The 23,581-nt window shown below is 35.1% G+C and overlaps 1 protein-coding gene across 1 annotated transcript; it reads left to right on the top strand.

The window, feature by feature from the left end:
* The first annotated feature begins 591 nt into the window (after positions 1–591).
* LOC121381042 (beta-galactosidase-like) lies at positions 592–23,279 on the top strand. The gene is made up of 17 exons (XM_041510122.1): positions 592–722; positions 2,176–2,342; positions 6,366–6,516; positions 7,271–7,334; positions 7,755–7,849; positions 8,939–9,122; positions 9,527–9,582; positions 10,393–10,514; positions 10,815–10,855; positions 11,581–11,699; positions 11,993–12,067; positions 14,858–14,944; positions 17,679–17,783; positions 18,671–18,805; positions 19,301–19,398; positions 20,542–20,680; positions 21,854–23,279. The coding sequence occupies exons 1-17, from the start codon at positions 660–662 to the stop codon at positions 22,067–22,069; spliced, it is 1,917 nt and encodes a 638-aa protein (XP_041366056.1). The 5' UTR covers positions 592–659; the 3' UTR covers positions 22,070–23,279.
* Positions 23,280–23,581: the final 302 nt, after the last annotated feature.

The raw sequence follows: 23,581 nt of genomic DNA, 5'->3' as shown, positions 1-23,581 counted from the left end.
TATATGTATGTATATATATGTATGTATGTGGAGTATGTACATACGTACGTATGTATGTACGTATGTATGTATGTATATATGTCTATATGTATGCATGTATGTATATATGTATATATCTATATGTGTATATGTATATATGTATATGTATGTATGTGGAGTATGTACGTACGTATGTACGTATGTATGTATGTATATATGTCTATATGTATGCATGTATGTATATATGTATATATCTATATGTGTATATGTATATATGTATATGTATGTATGTGGAGTATGTACGTACGTATGTATGTATGTATGTATGTATGTATATATATATATATATATATATATATATATATATATATATATATATATATATATATATATATATGTTCAAGATATTTTTTGCTAAACAGTATATATCTTGTGTCAGTTCAGCCAACCGTTTATTGCTAAGGCTTGCTACACTGATTTTTACGCTATACATTAAACCGAATGACCTCTTTGGGGAGAACCAGTCAAAATAGGTTGCAAAGATTTAGCGAAAATATACTTGCTGAACGTAGGCTCATAATCGACCGTCATGTGACTTAGGATTTTTGTTCGTGTCATGTGACTAGTTAGCGGTTGTGGGAGTTTATGATCAATTTATCAGTCCATTGTCGCTGTAAAACATGCTTTGCTTGAAGTGGCAAGCCCTGTTGGTGTACTGTGTGGGCATTATCTTTGTTACATTGGTAAGTTGCATGTAGGTTATAACTGGAGATGACTGCTTCAATTTCTTGACTTGAAACATTCACTCGACCAAGTCACGGCAAGTGGCCATCAAAGCGTCTCCATGTCAGGGTCGGATCCATAGAGGGGTGCTAAGTGACGTCATTGTGTCACCCTCCCCCGAACACAGAAGCGCTCCGAAAATTCAGTGATTAATCAATAGATATAATTTATTTATTTATTTATTTTTAGTTTGGATGATATCAGGGTTGGCTAGGTGTTTGAGGGGGATTATAGCTAAAACGGAACCGTGCCAAAACGGCACCAGCGAAAACGGAACCAAATTGGACAAAACGGAACCTGCGTTGGCTAAAACGGCACCAAAATTTATGGCTAAAACGAAACCTACGATGGCTAAAACGGCACCATAATTGAATTTTATTTTGAAGAATAGTAAATAAGACAAAAAAAACCCCAACAAAACAACTTAACTCAAATGAAAAGTTATTAAATAAATAATTTATTTATTAAAAGAAAAAATAAATGTTTTTGTATCACTTCTGATAGTTGCACAAACAATCTTCAGGTCAGGTAAATTTATTTACGTGCTTCCATCAGAGAACTGTTCAAGCACGCTCCCATTGGGAGCCGCCTCTGACAAGAGCCAGACGCCAATCTTGCTGAGGAGAGCTCTTGTGAACTTTTATTCAAAGTCAAAGTATGTACAAAGAGTGAAGTGTACCAATGCAAACAAAAAATCAAAAGGAATTCAGACATAGAGGGGGCAGGGGAGGGGAAATGCACTTGGCGCTCTTAATTTATATATTTACATCACGTTATAATCTATTAATATGTAATATTAGTAGTAACATTACATAAACAGTGTGGCCAGTCTACGTCATCAAAATGGAAATACTTCCGAATTCACACCCCCCCCCCCCCCAACCCCTATTCATCGCTCTGAACCCTAACCCTAATCCTGAAATTAAAAATAAGATAAGTTATATATATTTATATATGGTGCCGTTTTAGCAACGATAGGTTCCGTTTTCGCCAACAAAAATGGTTCTGTTTTTGCCAAAGAAAATGGTTCAGTTTTGGCACGGTTCCGTTTTAGCCTGTACCCTTTGAGGGAAGGTTGCATTATTATGATATTGGGCTACACCATTAAAAAAAAAAAAATAAAAAAATAGTAGTAATAAAAAATTAACAAAAAAATAAATAATAAAACACAAATGTGGAGTGAAATTTTATATTAATGGACATCGACCAAAAATATATAATTTTTGGCCTTTTTAAAAAACAAACCCCAAAATGGGGGTTGGTCTTTATCCTTTAGGTGGGAAGGCATAATTATTAATTTTTTTTAATGAAGAAGACTATATTATCTTGCCACAAGAAGACTTTCTACAATATTTTTCTTGTTGGTAGCTGGTAAATGGTTTTGAAGCGTGATATTGATACACTATTATTCAGGTTGATGGTGGGACGTTCACCATTGATTACGCAGGGAACCAGTTTTTGAAAGATGGCAAACCGTACCGCTACGTGTCTGGGAGTATTCACTACAACTCCATACCCCGCGTCTACTGGGAGGATCGGCTTAACAAAATGTATGCAGCCGGTTTGAACTCCATTACTACGTAAGTTGAAATGTTATTTTAGTAGGTATTTTGAAATTAAATCTTTTAAAATCAAATTTACTAGGTGACATATCTCATTGCAAGGCTCAAAGTTTACAAAGGCACCAGTAGCAGTTGCCATAGTAGCGATATGAATTGCTTTGCTGATTGCAGGATTTTTTTCGCTAGATACAAATTACTGCTGTTGGTTGAGATAATTTTTGTTATTTAAGCTGTTTATATTTGTTGCTGATCTAAAATGACTTTAGACAGGCTCAAAATTGCTGTATGTGAGAATTTTGCCTATGTGAAAACATTTTTAAATTGCCATATATAATAAATTCTTAAGTTTGAGCCCTGCAGCAGAGCCCTCAAAAGTACCCGGTCTCCTGTGGCAAATCGCCACCTGAAACAGCTTTTGCCGCCGCCTACTTTTTGTTGATGGTAAAAAAAAAGTGCTTTCTCTTCTTTAATAAAGTCTCCTACAAAAGGGATCCAAACAAGGTGCCAAAATAGTTGTTTATTTGTCTTGAAACGCGATTAGTTCACATCGAAATTTTTATCAAGCAGCGTTACCGTTTCGGGTGATGTGGTTGGTTCGTCGTTACACGTGACTGAGGGCCCCCAGACCCCCCGCTTTGCCCCCTGCTATCATCACTGTTGTAGCCTGCTACTTCTTAAACTATTGAGGGCGCTGCTGCAGTTGTGAATTTTAAAAACAGTTGGTGAATTATATTTTAATTTGGTGGAATAATTTCAAGTATTAACTTATACATGCGTTTTGTTACAGTAAAACTGGATTTGTGCAGTTTGTGAGAAGTTTAATAGATAATGTTTTTCTGACCCAGAGCTAGCCCTGATTGAAACATTATTTCAATATTTTATTTTATAGATGTATATATATATATATATATTAGATAAACCAGTGTTTCCTGACTCGTTTATTAAAGTATCTGTTATGTACTCTCATGTCTGGGAAAAGTACATATAAAATACGTCTTTCTGCTATGTTGCTTTTGATAGTTTCTAAGTTCTTTAAATACTTGTAATGTGCATCAGTGCACACTGGCATGCTTTGAACTGGAAGTGGACACCAAAAGCTGACATGCTGTTTGTAGAAAATTCTTTGAACTCATGCAAGTATGACACAGCCAGTGGTGTCTTGTTGCTTTCATGTGGCATCACGTCATGTGACTCTCATTACAAATGAATGCAGCTGGAACCATTGCTATACCATTGAACAAAGTGGTAGTGAATTCCAACTTCTACATACATAACAAATTACTTCCAGGGATAGCTTTGGGTGAGCAGAAAATTTTGCCAAATTATCTATTGAACTTCAAAAATGGCAGAAATCTACAGTTATTTCTAACTGAATATCAATCATTACATGAAATTCTTATGCCACATTAAAATAAAATTTGCCGATTGTTTTAAAAATTTGCAGTTGGTGCATTTAGTGAATGGCAGAGATAGCCCTGACTTTGTAACTAAAATTGTTATATCTAGAGCTCTACAACTGGAAGTACCAGTAACAGGGTTTCTGCCAAAAAGAAATTTTGGGGTATGGTATTATGGAATTGAGTTTTTAGAATGTGGGTGCCTTTGGGCCTCCCCCAGAAAGAAAATAGAATTTGGGATCCCTCAGACACATTTTTCTATCTCTGTTCATGTTGCTTTGTATATTCCTTTCATAATGTGTCATCCCACTGTACATATAAAAAGACTACTTTTATAATCATTTAAAGCTAACATTAATTGTACAGTAAAAAATAAAATATGTAAATTGGGTATGACACCATACGCTAATGATATTTTTGAGGGATGGCATTTTACCCTCTGGCAGAAACCCTGATTAACCATATTGAATGTGCAATGATTCACACAAAGCTGGAACAAATTTTGGTTTAGCCAGTTTTCAGATATGGTAGAGTAACTACTTGAAAATAATTAAAATGTTGTTAATTTGAGGAATATTTTATCAGCCAAAGACTAAATGTTGTAGCCACTTTGTATAACAATTATCAATTGGCTAATTTGGCCATGTACAGGGTGAGCCATGCTTCAGTATGATTCTTTGATGTGTCAGTCATATAAGAATCATTTTGCAATGACACATTTCCCACTCTTTAAAGCAATTGCACTATATGTTAGATGTCTAACTGGAGTTCATAATGTGCTACCCAAAGGATGTTATTTGATACAGGCCTCTACACTAACTTTTCCACCTGGGAGCCAGATGGCGCCTACTTGCATTTTTATATAGATAACAGGAAATGTTTTAGTTCCCAAATGAATTAAAAATAGTTGCTATCGGTCGCAATGTAGAGGGCAAGAATACAACATTCCTCTTTTTTGTTAGATTTGTTCCCTTTACCAGCTAGTTTAAGTTCCATTACAACATAAGTGGAGCTATTAGTCCAGTGATTATGTAATTAAAAAAAATCAGGTAATTTATATCCCTTCCCCTCATGTAATATTTTGTAATACCCTCCTCTAAAATTACGTAATGATAATACCATGCCCCCTTCATTGTTAACTGTGATCCTATCGGAGGCTGGACTCGGGATAGGCGTGCTCGAAACCCTAGTGGTATATGGACACGTTAAACAAGTTACTAAGCTAATTGTAACTGTGATATGTAAATTGGCCAGCATTACTGGGTTTTCTGTTTGTATTTTTATTTTAATACTTTGGTAATACATACTAGAAATTATAAAAAATTTTTATACCAGGGCTTCTAGAATTTTTATAAAATCCACTAGCCATGGGATCAGTGATTAAATTTTTTTACTAGCCACGATTAAAAAATTCACTAGCCATACTTAATGTTAAGTTAATACTATTTTACTATATAATAGTAATAATCAGATATGTCACCTAAAGAGGGAGATATAGCTTAAAAACACAAATATTTGGGAGTTGGGGTGGGGACAAGATATTCAAAATAGACTTAACAGCAACATTTGACCAAAAACATTCACTAGCAATAGCAGTTATTTACTAGCCCAACATTGAATTTCACCATGGGAATGGGCCTACCATAATCTAGAAGCCCTGAATTTATACAGTATAACAAAACTGAGTATGATTGGCTGAATATACTAGTACTTAGTGGATAAAAAAGAAAAGCATTTTAAAAACATTTGTTCTGTTTTAGCAAACACCTCCCCTCACCCCTAACAGGGCTTGAACTTGCTGTCATTGAAATAGGAGCATCACATGCCATCGGTGATGCTCCTCAGTGATGGCAAAATGTATTCACCTCGTGTATATTATCTGCAAGTATTTAACATTTGTACATTTGAAATATGTCTACGTACAGCAAAATAACCTTTCAGTCATGTTTCACTTTTTAAGAAATTGCAGTAGGCAATGTCAAAATTGCTGTCGATGGACATAAATATGAATATCCTGTCCCCACCCCTAACCGCCAGTGTTAATGTTTTTAAGCTCGACCTCCCCCTTTAGGTGACATATCTGATTATTACTATTATTTAGTAAATTGTATTAACTTAAAAGTAAAGTAGGGCTAGTGAATTTTTAATCATGGCAAGTAAATGTTTTAAATCTCTGATCCCATGGCTAGTGGATTTTATAAAAATTCTAGAAGCCCTGGGACTGCTGGTGCTCCCTTGCACCTGCCAGTGCAGGTGGTCCCCCCTTCTACCCATCCCATACCTTTCCTGTCCTGAACGGAGGAGCCGGCCGAGGCCGGCGCCTGTGCCCAGAACAGGCGTGCACTACAACAGCTTGCTCTGAATGTGCACATTAAAAAATTCCATCCATCCATCCATTGGAAAAAATTAGGGGCTTTTCTCACTAAGACTGTCAGAATTACCAAATGTTTGACATCCAATAGCCAATGATTAATAAATCAATCTGCTCTAGTGGTGTTGTTAAAGAAAACTTTTTTTTTTTTTCTTCCTGAGGTGCAGCATGTTGTGGGATCAGTTCCACTCAGTGCACCCATTCCGGCAACTGCTTCATGATTTCATCACCACAATTGCTATTGCTGTATAAATTTTTTGTTTTCATTTGTAGATATGTTCCATGGAATTATCACAACCCAAGACCAGGCGTTTACGATTTTGATGATAACTTAGATCTTGTCGGCTTCATCAAGTTGGCTCAAGACATTGGATTCACTGTTGTTCTCAGACCTGGACCCTATGTGGACGCAGGCTGGGATTTTGTAAGACTAACAAACACAACACACTTTTCTAGCTATAGATGTATTACATGTATTTGGTTAGGAATGTTTGGCACCAAATGTATGACCTATTTTAAGCATTTGTCATTATACTAGAATTATTAATAAAATTGGAAAATGCCAACAACTCCCTCTCCCAGAAAAAATACAGCAGTCTACTCCTTGAATGAAGTCACTGTATGCAAATTTATCAGCTGCATAAGTATTCAGCATATCAACTTTCATGGTAGGACTTTGCTTATAGGTACATTTATACATTATCAGTAGCTGGAGCCATATTTTGCTCATAAGCGTATGAGATAGGGGGCAGGGGGTGCACCTATCCCCCCCCCCCCCCCCTCCTATGAGCTGGAGCAGATACTCCAATTCGGGCCAAAAAATAGAAATATTCTGACAAAATGAACTTGCCTGAAACCTTTTCACCATGTATTTCCTTCATTCTAACCACAATATTAGTTGTAATCCATGTAAAAATGCGTAGGGATTCATTTGTAACCCTATGTAGCTGTTTGGCAGTAGTGCTAATATCAATCAATGTTGTTGCCCAGATTCGAACATTTTCGTTTAATTTGGGCAATTTAATCAGTACTATACATAATCTAAAGTTTGTTAATTAACTTGAATATATATATTTAAAAAATTAATATACTGTGCTGGGTGTAAATAGAGGCTTATTTTGATGTAATTTCATGTTTCATCTGACTTACTACTACTTGTTATTGTTTTAATTTTACAGGGTGGACTTCCAGGATGGTTGACAGCACATGTACAAAACATGGTGGTCAGATCAATGGATCCTGGTAAGATTTTAAATCTTTATAGTTTAATAATAATGTGTACATGTTTCATCTAAATAACCAGTTAAAAGTAGATTTTCAATAGTATTTAAAAAACGATTTGTGTGGGTGAACTCCAAACAAAACAGAACATCTGAAATGCATACTAGAATTTTTTAATATGTCTTCATTTGCTTCTCATGTTGAATTTATATCAGCTTTTAAAAGAAATACAAAATCATTTGTAAATAATGATAAAACATTTAATTATTTCTTTGTTTTGGGTAAGTTATATATTCTGAATATTGTATTTCTCTGCACCCTGTATTGATTATATATTACCTTATTTTGTTTAAAAATTTGTAGCTGAAAACCCACTAAATAAATGTTCTAAAGTTATCAATATAACTATGACCATGTTACTCTAATAGTCTATGTTGACAGTGTACATTCCTGCTGTGGAGAAATGGTTGAGTGTTCTGATGCCAATGGTCAAATCTCTTCTCTATCAGAATGGTGGACCAATCATTGCCGTACAGGTAAAATTTACATTTTTAACTTACAATAAAATAATATGCTGCCTGAAAATAACAGGGTTATTACTGATGATATACACATGTATTTGTCTTTTTGATGAGCGCGACGTAGCCCAGTGGTAAAGCGTTCGCTTGATGAGTGGTCAGTCTAGGATCGATCCCCGTCGGTGGACCTATTGGGCTATTTCTCGTTCCAACCAGTACTCCACAACTGGTGTAACAAAGGCCGTGGTATGTACTATTCTGTCTGTGTGATGGTTCATATAAAAGATCCCTTGCTGCTAATCAAAAAGAGTAGCCCATGAAGTGGCGACAGTGGGTTTCCTCTTGCAATATCTGTGTGGTCCTTAACCATATGTCTGATGCCATATAACCGTAAATAAAATGTGTTGAGTGCGTCATTAAATAAAACATTTCCTTCCTCATCTTTTTGAGATCATTGTGTTTGAAATTTCTATTCCATTATACACTCATACTTTTAACTGTGTAATTCTTATTATACAACAAAGAATAAATGCACCTTTCATTCAACCCCTGCAATTAAAAAAATGTATACAACCAAAAAAACACGCCATTGAAAAAAATCCCTGAATATAGTACATGGCAAAAAAGTGTCGTGGAGAATTAAAAACTCCATGATAGTCTCCACAGGATTTCCATGGGCAGTTGCTGTGGTTGTCATTCAGTGATGTAAGAAAACGATGGATGTTGTTTGAATGATCATAATATAGGTACATAACTCAGTATGCACAGAAATGTGTACAAAATATCCTGTCCCCATCTGACACCTCCGTCCTAATCTTATCCTGTGTTCTGTCATTCCATTCTGTTTGTTCAGTGAAGAGTTTAACCCCGATTCGTAATTTTAAACATTTTATAAGTCTAGTGTATCAGGGCAGATTTGGAGGGAAGCAAACTGCACCAGCAACATCCCCCTTTATTGTTTAACTGTACTCCACCAACATTTCCCCTGCTGTCTTTGGCTCATATTTAATGTTAATATTGCAATACAAAATATACACCTGCATTTTCACTGTCCTGAATTTTGTATGATTTGAACAGTTTTATTTTTTTTATTGGTTGTGACTGCAGGTAGAAAATGAATATGGCAGCTACTCTGCGTGCGATTTCAACTACATGAGATACTTGAAGAAGAAGTTCCGTGAATACCTGGGAAACGACATTGTTTTGTTTACTCTCGACGGAGGGGCAGACTGGTTCTTGAAGTGTGGAACTCTTGAGGGTCTCTACGCGACAATAGATTTTGGCACTGCATGTAAACCATTTTTCAATTGTTTTTATTTTTATGTTATTTATACCTCTACTAAATATCAGATGTCTTTTTTTTTGCTAATGTGAAATCCTTACTTTAGTCAAAGTTATTTAATATAATTTTGTATGGGTAAAACATATTTTCTATTTTTAGATTGAACATTGTATTTTTGGTAATTTAATCCATCCGTTTGTCCATCCATCTATCTTTTCATACTTAAATTGCTCCCATCATTCCATCACATTCACCCTTCCATTCACCCATCCATCCATCCAATTTTATATTTCTCCATCCATCCATCCATCCATCCATCTATTCATTCATCCATCCATCCATCAATCTTTTGTATTTATTTTTATGTGAGAGCCTTTGATGTAGTGTGTTGACATTATTGATTATATTTTCAGTGAACGCCACCAAGGCGTTTGAGCCTCAGAAGAGATGGGAGCCTCATGGCCCTTCTGTAAGTTTCAGTGTGGAATTGTGATAAATCTAATTCTATGCCTAAAGAATTTTTTTTTTAAATTTTACAACAGATTTCTTAAGAGTTGAGATAACTATTAGTGATAAAGACACCCATTGTTATTTTCTCAAGGTCCCTCAAATTTCATTTAGTTTAGAATCTGTATATTTGTCTGATAAATCTTGACTAAGGTAAGAAGATTTAAATTTCCAGATGATGTAAAAACATATTATTCATATGGTTAAAAATAAATGGTGTAAAACTTGTATAAAATACTGTAATGACTTCATACTATCAAGGGGCGGGATTTAGCTCAGTCATTTGGGTGCTCACCTGAGGTGCATGCATCACAGGATCGAACCACTTTAGTGGATTCATTCAACTGACTGTTTTTTTCTTTGTCAAACTGGTCAAAGGTCATGACATGTGCTTTTCTGTCTGTGGGAAATAAAAGATCCCTTGCTGCATTAGGAAAAATGTAGCAGGTTTCCTCTGATGACTACCAGTTAGAATTACCGAATGTTTGACATCCAATAACTGATGATTAATAAATCAGTGTGCTCTAGTGGTGTCGTTAAACAAAAGAAACTTTCATGCTATCAAGGACACCAATAGTGCTGTAAAAGACTGATTGGTATATCAAAAAAACATAGTATTGACTGTCCTGCAAGATGCAAATTTCCGACATGTTAATGGTGGTTTTAGTGTCACAAATGGATTTGATTAGCCAATCAAATTTCTCGTTATATGCAGATTGAATTAGATTATTGTTTCCTTGACCTTGTAGGTGTGTTGTTTTGTCTTTGACAGGTTTGTAATGAGTTCTACACTGGAGCACTGAACTACTGGGGCGAACCTTGGCACCATGGTGATGGGCGCCTTATTTCAAAGAGTCTGGATATTATTCTGGCATATAATGCCAGTGTTAGCATGTGAGTTGCTTTATGCTTGTTCAGGATCTTATTAGGATGCATATGGGTTATGGAAATCTCTCGAAAGTCGTGGAATTTACAAATATTTTCCAAACCTGGAATATTAAGTTGGGTCATAGAAAGTCATGGGGAAAAGAATTGGTGGATAATTACTTTTCTTCATGTTCAAAATAACATGAAAAGAGATAACTAGAGGATACTCCCCGAGTGTCTTGTGATGTCATAATTTATCAGCACCAGTTGATATAAGTATTAATAAATACTGCAAAGAAATAACGAAATGTTTCTTTCTATCTCCAGATTTATGTTTGCGGGTGGAACAACGTTCGGCTATTGGGCAGGTTAGTTGATACATTACTATTATTGAAAAAAAAAGAAGTGTATCTTGCATGTATTCAGAGCTTCAAAACACATAAATATTATTAAAGGTACTAAATGGTGACAACACATTACAATTTCTGTATTCTCTAATTATATTGAGGAGGAGCGAGATTTAACTTAGTTCATAGGGTGAGACGCTTGAGTTGTGGGATCAAACTCCCTAGGTGAACCCATTCTCTGATTGTAATTTTTTCTGTTCCAACCAGTACCCTCATGACTGGTATAGCAAAAGTATGTGCTGTCTTGTCTGTTGAAAAGTGCATCCCTTGCTGTTAAAGAAAAAATGTAACAGCTTCCCTCTAAGACTACATGTAAGAATTACTAAATTTTTGATATGCAATAGCTGATGATTAATAAATCAATGTGCTCTAGTGGTGTCATTAAACAAAACAAACTTTAACTTTATATGCAGATATTATGTGTGGGGTTGATTAATATGGGATTATTAATTACAATAAAATGTCAACATTGCCAAAAATTACACTTACCATTGTGATGTCTGGTAACTTTAAGCTCTGTTCTCTGTTTTGGTAATTAAATTATTATTAATGTTACATTTGAAACAGTTTTAAAACTGTTAGAAAGGTGAGTTATCTATTAATTTAGTGTGTAAAATGATAATGATTCTTTTAACTGGTTCCTGTAGGTTCATTGTGTTGCTAAGCAGCAAAATGTTTTACTTCAGGAGTCTTACTAGCACGACCACTGAGGATAATGATTCCGAGTTATGACTATGATGCTCCAATCACAGAGTCGGGAGATACCAACAGAAAATATTTTGAAATGAGAGATGTTATTAGGAAGGTATTTTAAACCTCTTTTTCAAAAAAATTTCTCATTTCTTTTAGGTTGAGGGTGTGTTGATGTGACGGTAATTTTATATATTGTTTTGCAAATAAAATTAACATAAATGATAAATACCAGTTTCTTGTAAGTCTTTTAAGAAAATATTATTGTTAAATAATCACTAACATATCTATTCCATACCAGCTTCCACAAAATAAGCAATTAATTCATTGTACTATATAATATTTGAAAGAATGTTGTATTTTGTATTTCATTTATGAATATTAACTTATTATTTTGTTTTTATTCAGTATACAAATAATAAACCCATGCCAGTTCCACCAAATGCCACCAAAGTTGCGTATGGATCAGTCAATTTAACTAAGGTAAGATGTTTTTGGATTGGATTGGATTGGATAACATATTGACGTGCCTATATCTAATCAAGGTTCAAGCACGTCTCTCCTGGGCATAATCTCTGACTTTTGAATTAGTAAAAAAGTTAATAGAATTTTTAAAAATCAAATAAAAAGTTAACAAGCCAAAAATAAAAAGAACTGACTGCTCAGCCGAATATTTGTTTAATTTGGAGCATTTTAGAAGGACAATCCAAAAATAAATAAGAAAAAGAAGAGAGGATAGGACTATTTAATAGTATTAAAAAAAGAAAGATTTTGACGTCAAATTTTGAACGAAGGTCTAAAAGTAAGTCTGATCTACATGTCTGTGTGAGTGGCCTCATTAAGGCCGGTAGGTAGCACAGCTTGTTGTGATGAGATGGGTTTGCCACCCATTTTTTTATTTCATTGTTGGAGTTAAGTAAAATAACTAATACTTTTTCTCACAGACCCATATATTATAAGGGGTGTAACGAATACACATGGTGGCGAACCATCTACATAATCAGCATATTCCACTTATTATTGATATTTTATAAAAATAATTGAATTATGTCGACGGTCCATAATTCAGAGAAAAATAACGGCTATTTGGAGTGCAGATATGTGACGTATTATTTTGAGTCACGTGACGGGTATCCCCCAAATAACCACAGTGTCAAAACGATTACCAAGCTTGTGTAACGAGAATGCTTGACCGTCCTCTGCGATGTAGGGTAAACAGAAAAAACAACAACAATGAAAATAAGTTATTAAAAATTAATAAAAACATGTACTGAATAATAATAAGCTTATACATTAATTTATTTTCGTAACAGAAGCATGTTAAATGGCGAAAATCCCGACTAGTTAGGCCTTTGCATCTATAGGTAAATTTATCATTAGTCGTACGCAAAAAAACCTTCTAAACATCTGGATCACAAACACCTTCATTTTCCATCTTGTCAAATATTGAATGATAGATGTATTCGATCTGACTCAATCAAACCCATTGCACTATTCCCTGTACCAGCCATACGGTAAAACAAAAGATGCATCTGTCATAGCAGAAAAAGGGGCCCCACCATATCTAACCATTTGTCTCACAGACCCATATATTATAAGAGATGTAACGAATACACATGGTGGCGAATATTATGCATATAATGAATATTGGGTGACAAATATGAATATGTATTCACGTCCATGAATACAAAAGTAAAAAGGTTTTGCAGAAAAGAAGAATACAGTATTTAATTTTTTTTTTTTAATTAATCATGGGTTTGTCAGTTGTCTAGTCCATGGTCATGGTAAGTTTTTCACATGCGTATATGCCATGAAAGCTTCATGCACGCCTGTCACGGGCTTAATCTCTGACTTTTGCCAGTGACTAGTCCGGGCCAGGAGGGGGGGTGGGGGGGGTAAGTTTGAGGTGGGCAGAATTTGGAATAAACAATTTAGTGGTCGGTCAAAGACCTAAGTCCTAAAGTGAATAACCTGCTGATCCTACACATGTCTGGACTGAGAAATTAAATCCAAAAGTATTTTTGAATGCTCGGCCTAAAAGGTTTTAAGGTGATTTCAGCAATTGAATGGGCGCCAAAGTAAAGTGCGTTGGACTGTTTACCAAAAAATAAACATAAGAATTTTGAACCGCGAAAGGAGGTTAGGTACCTGTCCTAGGTAAGGTTGGCCTATGGCGAGCTGTGGACCGGTGTCACACTCAGGGACGGGAGCAGCTGGCGTCTTGTGACCAAGTCTTTGAGGACGACTTCGTAGCCGTCACCGCAGATCGTCTTGACGATTTGATGGATGGTGGTGTTGTCCATGTTTGTCAGGAGAATTGCTTGGCAATAGATCTTCTGGTGCAACGCGGAACTCCAGTAAAGTTCCGAACGAAGCTATCATACCCCCCAGGTGGGGGGGGGGGGTTAAGTTGAGAGCACAAGTTACAGCGTCTTGTGTCATTGTGAGCTCGAGTCGAAGTCGGCGTAGAATGTGTCTAGTCCAATCATGTTCTTTTTAAGGAACACTAACATGTCCATATTTTCACAGGAAAGTGAAGCTCTCTGTGCTGTTACCACATCCCCAGCAGTGCTGAACTCATGCTCACAGTCTGCCTTAAAAACACACAGTCTGCCTTAAATCATATTAGTTCATCCTCCCCCCCCCACCCCCCCCCCCCCCCCCCCCCCCCCCCCCCCCCCCCCCCCCCCCCCCCCCCCCCCCCCCCCCCCCCCCTCGATTATTTGAATTTTAGTTTCATTTTGCTTTAATGAGCTATTTAAATGCATGCATATTAAAGTTACATATATCATACGCTAACAAAATAAGCTCGCCTCTCTCTCACACTAGGAACGTAACTCGTAAGGCTGGTTGAACGAGACTATGCGACGTCATACAGTTTTTTGACAGAAGCGAAATCAAGATACTGGTACACATAGGGTACCAGTCCAATGCATAGAATAAAAAAGGATTGGTCTGTGTGCTTGATCTAATACAAAACAGGTCCAGACATTATCAACACAATCAAATTGGTATTGCATTTTGTTAGTGTGAATTAGAAATGTAAATTGTACAGTTAGCATTACATATATGTATTCGGGTATTCAGTTCAGCTAGTGACGAATATGAATGCAACTACGATACAGATCATTGTTCACCGAATATTCAAATATATAGTTACACCCCTATATATTATTCAAAGGAATTAAACTTGTTTAGCATTTAATATTAATTTTTTATTTCCAAAATTCCATGTTTATTTTGTCCTGTGTTCCATACTTGTTTCTTTTGCAGTTGTTTTCAATACAAGATGGTGTTTCCGAACTGACATCTGGTGTCGTGAAGTCAGCATATCCCATCAACATGGAGAATCTTGGACAGGTCAGTATCAATGTTATTGAAAAGTTTGTTTTATTTAACAACACCACTAGAGCACATTTCTTTATTAATCATTGGCTGTTGGATATCAAACATTTGGTAATTGTGACATATAGTCTTAGAGAGGAAACCCGCTACATTTTTCCATTAGTAGCAAGGAATCTTTTATATGCACCATCCCACTGACAGGATAGCACATACCACGGCCTTTGATATACCAATCGTGGTGCACTGGCATGGCTCACCCTGGATCAAAAATACCTGTAGACAAAATATTAGCCAAATGGAATTTTTATTAGCCATATTGAAAATGCTTTAGCCAAATTTGTTTTATGCAGTACTTTATAGAGTATTTATATATGAATATGAAAATGTATCTTTTTCAGCTAATTGTGTACAAACTGGAATAAATAGGAATAACAAAACTTCAGTGGGGTTAGGGGCAGTTAATATATTACTTCGAGTTTTTTCAGCGGGGGTGGGGTTGGGATGGGGTTAAGCAATATCTTCAGAGTTTGAAGCCAGTACCCCATACACCCACCCACACTTCTAAGGCCTATGACATTAAATTAACATACAGAGATATGGGGGTGGGTGGATGTTTTGCATGGTGTTGTTTTTTCTTTCTTCCTTTTTTCCCAAATAAAAATTTGAGAGCTTTTTTTATATATATAGAACTCATTATTTCTTTAAATAGCAATCTTTATGTTAGTTTAAATAAGTTAGGGGTTTTTTGGTGTTTTTTTAAGTGACCCATCAATTCCCCACCCCAAACGATTTCATAATTTGTGCCATGTTGTTGCTGTTGATTTCAGCGTCGTGTTAAATGCTTGTTGTGATTTCTGCTTATAAAATACCTCGGCTAAGGATGCCGACTTCACCAAAGTATACTCAATTTATTAAAAAAATAAAAAATAAAACCAACAACAAATCCTTTAATAAAATTAATATTTACGGTCTTTTTAAAATTCAGTAACTTATTAAATGTCACCTTAGTCTTACAAATTTATATCTAAAATTATCTAACAAATATGATTATTGTAAACTAATTTTATTCAGGGTACATTTAACTGCAATTTGTATAATTTAAATACTGCATGTTCATTTCCGGCGATCGCGATCTGCATGCGTGCTCTCGACCATGGGTACGAAATTAACAAAGACAAAGGAATAAACAAAAACTGCAGTTAGGTATTCATTGATGCGAATAACTATTGTTTTTCTACAAATTTACATCAAGATTTACTTTTGCGTAATCGTATTGTTTAATGTGAAGCGTGACGTATATTCGCACCGAGAGCTGTCCTCAGTTCAGCCAACGAACGTTCTTCCTAAGGTTCGTGAACTATTTGATTGGTGTTCGTCGTGTCCATTTGGTTTAACGTGAAGCGCACAGACCAGTCTAACGAACGTTTTGTTTTCACTCGGTCTGGCTGAACTCAGCCCTTGAGATGGCCTACATGTCTTTTGGCCCTGAACTGGCATGTGTATTTAAATTGACACGCATTGTCGGTCTGTTTTTATTACTTTGGTTCAAAGATTTTACAAAGTAAAAATAACAAATTACAGATCTTCCAGACATTGCTGTCATACATGTTGAATGCATGCCGTTAAAATTAATAACCGTAATTATTAAAATAAGCAAACATTATAAGGCCTATGCATGACACCGTTTCTCGATACCGGTCGCGAGATCGCTATTACGCTAATTGAATGTTTGAGGTGTCGGATAGATTATGTAACCGTTTGTTCACACCAGAAGACAGAACATGGCTTAGCCAAAATTTTAGCCACTTGCAAATTTTATTAGCCATTTTTTGTAAAAATTAGCCAATGGCTAATTTGGCTACCGACAGCGCGAGCCCTGGCTGGCTAGAATGAGCAATAGCCCAATAGGCCCACCGATGGGGATCAATCCTAGACTGACTGTGCATCAAGCGAATGCTTTACCACTGGGCTACATCTTGCCCTCAGTGTTAATTGAATACAAAATACAAAATTAAAGAAATGCAAAATAATGAAAATTATTACCTCCTCCCCATCTTTTCTTGTCACTGTAATAATATCTTTATTATCCATATGATTATTAGTTTTTTTTTAAATGAATAACAAGAGCCATCTCAAAATGTTTCAACCAGAACTAGAGGACAACAAAATCACGTCACATTTCACATGCACAGTCTGAGCTTGGACTGGGGAAGCAAGTCATGTTATGATGTTGCTTCCCAAAATTACATCATTACACTTGTTATTACATGTGTGCTTCGAACGATTATTATTAACTCGCTCAGTTATGTTTAACCATATGGATAATAATGAATATTCTGTTTGTATTTTACTTTGTTTTCCTTTTGTAATAAATAATCAATAAAAATCATTTATTAAGAAACAAAATGGCTATGAATGAGTGCATTTTATTTCATGAATACAAATGAGTCCGTTTTGACAGTATTATGTAACTTATCACAAACCTCCCCCTCCCTTCCTCTTAACATTTAATTTTTTATTTTACTCTCACACCAAACTGACAATGTCAAGGTCTCTATTTTGTTATGCATCCTTCCCCAAAGAGCTTAACATATTTGTTGAATATGTACATGTATTATGAGTCTTTTGTTTTAGTATTATGGTTGCATCCTATATTTTATTTTGCTTTAGTATTATGGTAACATCTTGTATTTTTGTATTTTAATTTGTTTTAGTATTATGGTTACATTTTGTATTTTCACTATTTTAGTATTATGGTTACATCTTGTATCGACACACTATTGTTAAGAGTTACAACCAAGAGGAGTTGGAAATAGCTGGAATCAGAGACCGGGGTTACGTGATGGTCAACACAGTAAGTTTTAATTATTATTTCCACACACATCTGAGGGATTATTCTGTGAGATCTGGCATATCATGTGCTGATATCCAATATGTGTTAGGGATAAGTTGAATGGCTGTATCTTAGTAATATCCAAACTATCCATTGCAATTAAGATTACAGTTGCTACTAATGATGTATAGGTTAACCATGCAAGTGCCATAAATAACTTCTACTCAGAATTTTTAGTCCTTTTCTGGTTCAACTGGAGAGGACTATAGCTTTCATCTCTGTCTGTCTGTGTCTGTCTTTCTGTCTGTCTGTCTGTCTATCTATCTATCTATCTATCTGTCTGTCTATCTGTCCATCCTTCTGTTCCACATATTGTTTTATACACGTACTGTTATCTTACTAAGTTTGACTTTCATTTTGATTTACCCATGTTTGACAGTTATGGCCCTTGAACTTAAGAGCTATGGAAATTTGTATTGCAGAATTGTTTTCACAATGCCTCAAAATATTAAGATAAACATTTTTGTATAGCTTTATCATGTACAGTTGCAGATTAAGTTGGACTTTCATGGCAATTTACCCATTTTTGACAGAGTTATGGCCCTTGAACTTATGAGATACAAAAATTTGTTGGGCCCGGTAGAAGACATGTAGTGCTTTAGTAGTACTGGGACCTAATTCACTAAACTCTTTCAACTTTGCAATGGGTTTTTTAGGGGTTTTTTAAATTTGTATCTTGAGGATATGTAACAAATATAATCCTTCACTCATTCCCATTAAATACCAATCAGTTTACAATTACAAGTTTCACTCATTAGAATTTATATGTTTTGAATTAGTTCATAAAAGATATCTTAACAGATAATCTCTATTTATTGCTTGATTTTTAAAAAATATTTTTTTAACAGAAACCTGTTGGCATATTGATGCACCAAGAAAGTTATGTCCTGCTAGTGTCTGTCAAGCCAGGTGACACTCTGGATATTTTAGTGGAAAATATTGGTAAAGTTTTCTATGAACCTGGACTCGACCCAAATCAGAAGGTAAGTCACTTTTGGAAAATGGGCGGGATGTAGCCGAGCATTGCCAATAAATAGAATTTGTTCCAATAATAGAAATGGATAGATGCTTTGGACTGACATAAATAACAAAAGTGGGACCGTCAAACATAACTTTAAAAAAAAAAAAAATCAGTCTCGGAGATCAAGAATCAATTTCAAACTGGGAAAATGGGGCTTTTCCCCATCTCTGCATGTATTTCACTATAAAATATAATCTATACTACAGATTATTTGTAATACCAAATAATCCCATTTAATTTCAGTAAAATATAATTTGCAAATTAGGGTAACTTGAAAAGGATCATTTACACGCAAATGTTATAACAAAGGGAGCTAACTCTAATTGACAGATGACACTATAAAAGCACCATGCGTGGTAAAAATCAGTCTTTCCCATCTACCAGCCATCACGACGACAAGTCTCAAAATACCTTTAATGGTATCATTTTTGGGCTCAAATCTGTTTTCAATTTTCAGGGTATAATCAGCAATGTTACCATTGCCGGAGATACGCTGATAAACTGGGAAATATTTCCACTGTATCTGGAAAATATAACTAACTCCAAAATTAGCAAGTAAGTTGATTACTGGTACTAAGTTCTTACACTTGGGATAGTCAGTTGAAGTTCAAGTCTACAAGAGACTGTCATAAAACTTTTTATATTTCATTCACATTTAGACAGGGGACGTAACTTGCAAATTGCTAAGATAACTGCCACACATTCTCCAACATTTTTTTAATAGTCAAGTTTGGCTCTAGCTATTATTTCAAAGGTGTATACACACAGCTACTACTTGCTTTCCACAATCATATAACATTTTTATTTTGTTAACATATATATATATTAGGGTTGTACACTTTTGAGACACATAGTATACATAATCGCAACTGTGAATTCATTGAAAATCGATGCACATGTATGTGCCCTTAAAGGGACATTCCTGAGTTTGCTGCATTGCAAGATGTTTCCGACTAATAAAATATTTCTACGATTAAACTTCCATATTAAATATATTTTCTTGTTTGGAATATCAATGTCTGTATATTCAATGTGTTTCTGGTCTTCTGAATATTTGTAAGAAGCCCAACTGGATTTTGTCTTCAAATAATTTTGTATGTACGAAAAAATCTTTTTTAGGAAATAAAATTAAATTTAACCTAGTACAAATATTAGAACAATCAGAAACACGTTTAATATACAGCCACTAATATTTTATAGAAAAAAAAATATTTGATATGTAATTACAATCGTTAAAAAGTCTCTGTTAGCTGATAACATCTTAAAAATTGCAGCAAACTCAGGAATGTCGCTTTAAATCATTGAACCAAGCAGTGCATTCGGTATGGGATGGAGCCTGCATTGAAATGAAAAATTCCCAAGAAGCCTGCTTTCCATTTCTGCATTTGTATATATATATGATTCCTTGCGCTGAAAAAAACCCTTGATCAATGAGCGATTATTCAGCACAGTAACGTCATAACGTGAAGTATTTACCTTTGGCTTAAAAGTACACTTTGATGACATCAATTTTGTATAGTAATTTGCTTGCGAAAATGCAGTTATTGAAAAGCACATTTCCGCAGAATTGCGTTAATGGTAAGAAGGCCTGACGTGGGAAATAAAACCAGTACCTGCCAGTGTTTTGAATTTATTTGATTTAACATGGTCACATATTAAGGTCATATTTGTAATTATTTGTGGAAACTTTGTTTTCAGAATTTCTAGTCAACGACAGCCTTACAAAAGACAAAATGGAGGCAACTGGACAACACCAACCTTTTATACAGCATCATTTAAACTTCCTAGTGGTGCTGAACCCAGTGATACATTCCTAGACCCCCGGCCCTGGGGTAAGGTAGGTAACCTCTCCATATCATAACTTGTTGACTGGAAAATAGAATCTTTCCATATCATATCTTGTTGACTGGGAAATAGAATCTCTCCATATCATACCATGTTAATTAGGAAGTATAATATTGCCAAACATAGCATGTTGACTAGGAAATAGAATCTCTCCATATCATAGCATGTTAATTAGGAAGTATAATATTGCCAAATCATAGCATGTTGACTAGGAAATAGAATCTCTCCATATCATAGCATGTTAATTAGGAAGTATAATATTGCCAAATCATAGCATGTTGACTAGGAAATGGAATCTCTTCATATCATAGCATGTTAATTAGGAAGTATAATATTGCCAAATCATAGCATGTTGACTAGGAAATGGAATCTCTCCATATCATAGCATGTTAATTAGGAAGTATAATCTTTCCATATCAGACCATGTTGACTGGGAAACAGAATAATATAAAATAGAATTTGCCAGTCATTTTTAAAAGTTTGCAATTGGCGAATTTGGCAACTGCCAGAGCTAGCCCTGCTGGAATAAGTCTGGAGAGAACACACTGTGAGATTTCCGATATCACAATATTCAGCATACATGTATGTTGGGCATCTGTTTACAAATTTCTGACAGACTGCCTCATGGCAATGACTTTAACATGTAACAGATAAAAATCAACCTACACTGTGAAGATTCGAACCACAGACTCTCAGTATGAGAATCCAGCTACTGCCAGTAGGAGCACTTTATACCTACACTACTACATACTCCCCCCTCAAGTGAAGCTACATCCCGGAGCTGTGGGCCACGGGCAGTTGAACTGTTACGGGTTCTGACTGGGTTATAATTGTATTCTTGTGTTAAGAACACACCCAGTCCCTACGTCGGCTCCAAATGTAACAGATAAAAATCAACCTCCATTGTGAGGATTCGAACCACAGACTCTCAGTACGAGAATCCAGCGCTCTACCAACTGAGCTAATAGGGAAATTCCCACTAGCTACTGCCAGTAGGAGCACTTTATACCTACACTACTACAAACATGCCACATCAGTCCATGGAAGTTGACACTACAAATGCTGTTTCCCTTTGATATACAATATGTATTTATTCCTATGTTTTTCACAAATCCTTCTGCTCCATTTGACATATTTGCTGATGTTTTTTTCACTTTATTTTCAGGGTCATGTTTTCTTGAACAATTTCAACCTGGGTAAATACTGGCCATCCAAGGGGCCACAGGTGACTCTGTACGTGCCGAAGAATCTTCTGTTAGCATATCCTCAAGAAAACAAACTTCTCATCCTGGAACTTGAACATGATCCATGCGTTACCATGCCAACCAACTGTACCATGAGGTTCCTTGATAAAGCAGACTTGGGAAAACCAGACTTTTAGCTTACACTAATTTTAAAACTTATAGCTCAGGTTTTGTTTTTTAGATTGTTTGGTAGTACTTAGGAGACCTTTTAAATATCATTAAGATACACCTGCACTGTTAATTCAAATCACTGAAAATCTGTCCATTTTTGTATTTAGTAATATCCAGATGCACGTAAAATCCATGCACATGTGACCACAAAACATATACTTACATATATAATCCATGAAAGTCTATGCACATGTGACCACAAAACATATACTTACATATATAATAATTGTTTGGTGTTTTATAAGTAGGGGAATATTCTTAACTATCCATTCCTGGAAAATAATGGGACTCTGAACTAGTGGGCCTCATCTCTATTATTTTTCAGGAATGGAGTTATTTGGCCATTCCCCTAAAAATGTTTTAGAAAAAAAAAACCCAACTTTATAGGTGTGAATTAAAAATATTTTATACATGTAATATATATATATTTTTTAATTTTAATTTTATTTTGTTTTAAATTTTATTATCATAATTTAAATATACTGTATTTATTTATTTAGTTAACCATTTTATGCAATAAAAAAATTCAAAAGCCTGAAACAAGAAGAGAAGGCTTGTTATGCCAAATAAAACCGCAGTATTAAATATGTGTTTTAATGTAGCCATGTTTTTAAAACAAGCTGTGGATTCACTTGGTTTATTCACTATTAGTTTTATCTTGTTCCATGTTGGTACCGGTAGTTTTAACAGATTTATTTTATTTTTGGTTAAAATGTGTTTTTGTAGAAACTAGTACCAAGTTTTGAAAGTAGGTTAAAGTGTACCAATAGCCTTATTGTTTACAATATGCTCCTTGGCATGTAATATATGCTGTTTTTATTGATTAACTTTTAAAGAGACTGTTATGAGTTTGTTGCCATTCTTATGTTGTTTAATGACAACAATTACATATTAAATACATGGGGTTTTTTTCTAAATAAAATATCAGTGACCGTACGGTATATTAAATGTGTTTCTGGCCATCCTAGTGTTTATTCTAGGTCCAACTTCACTTTATTTCCTAATATATATATTTTTCATATGTAGAAAATTATTGAGAAATTAGCTGGTTTGGGCTACTTGCAAACATTAGGATGACAAAAAAAACACATTGAATATACAGACACTGATATTCTGAACAAGAAACTATATACAGTGAAACCCCTCTAAACCGGACACCCTTGGGACCAAGTAAAATGTCTGGTTTAGAGAGGTTAATTTCTGTACTGATTTTTAAAAAAAGACCATGAAAAATGTCCAGTTTTGAGGGAATTCCGGTTTACAGAGGGTCCAGTTTTGAGAGGTTTCACTGTATTATGCAATTTTAGTCATCAAAATATTTTTATTAGTGGAAAACACCTTATAATGACAGCGAACTCAGGACAGTCTCTTTAAATGAAATGATGGGATTTACTTTTCGTTTGGTGTTCAGAATTTTCCATTTGTCTCTGGACTTGTTGTTCAGATATACTGTAAAGACTTGTGTTCATAACTAGACT

Source organism: Gigantopelta aegis, chromosome 9 (assembly GCF_016097555.1).
Source record: "Gigantopelta aegis isolate Gae_Host chromosome 9, Gae_host_genome, whole genome shotgun sequence".
Classification (NCBI taxonomy): domain Eukaryota; kingdom Metazoa; phylum Mollusca; class Gastropoda; order Neomphalida; family Peltospiridae; genus Gigantopelta; species Gigantopelta aegis.
Note: the sequence above shows the minus strand (reverse complement) of the source record. Positions and strands in the feature narration are given on the sequence as shown.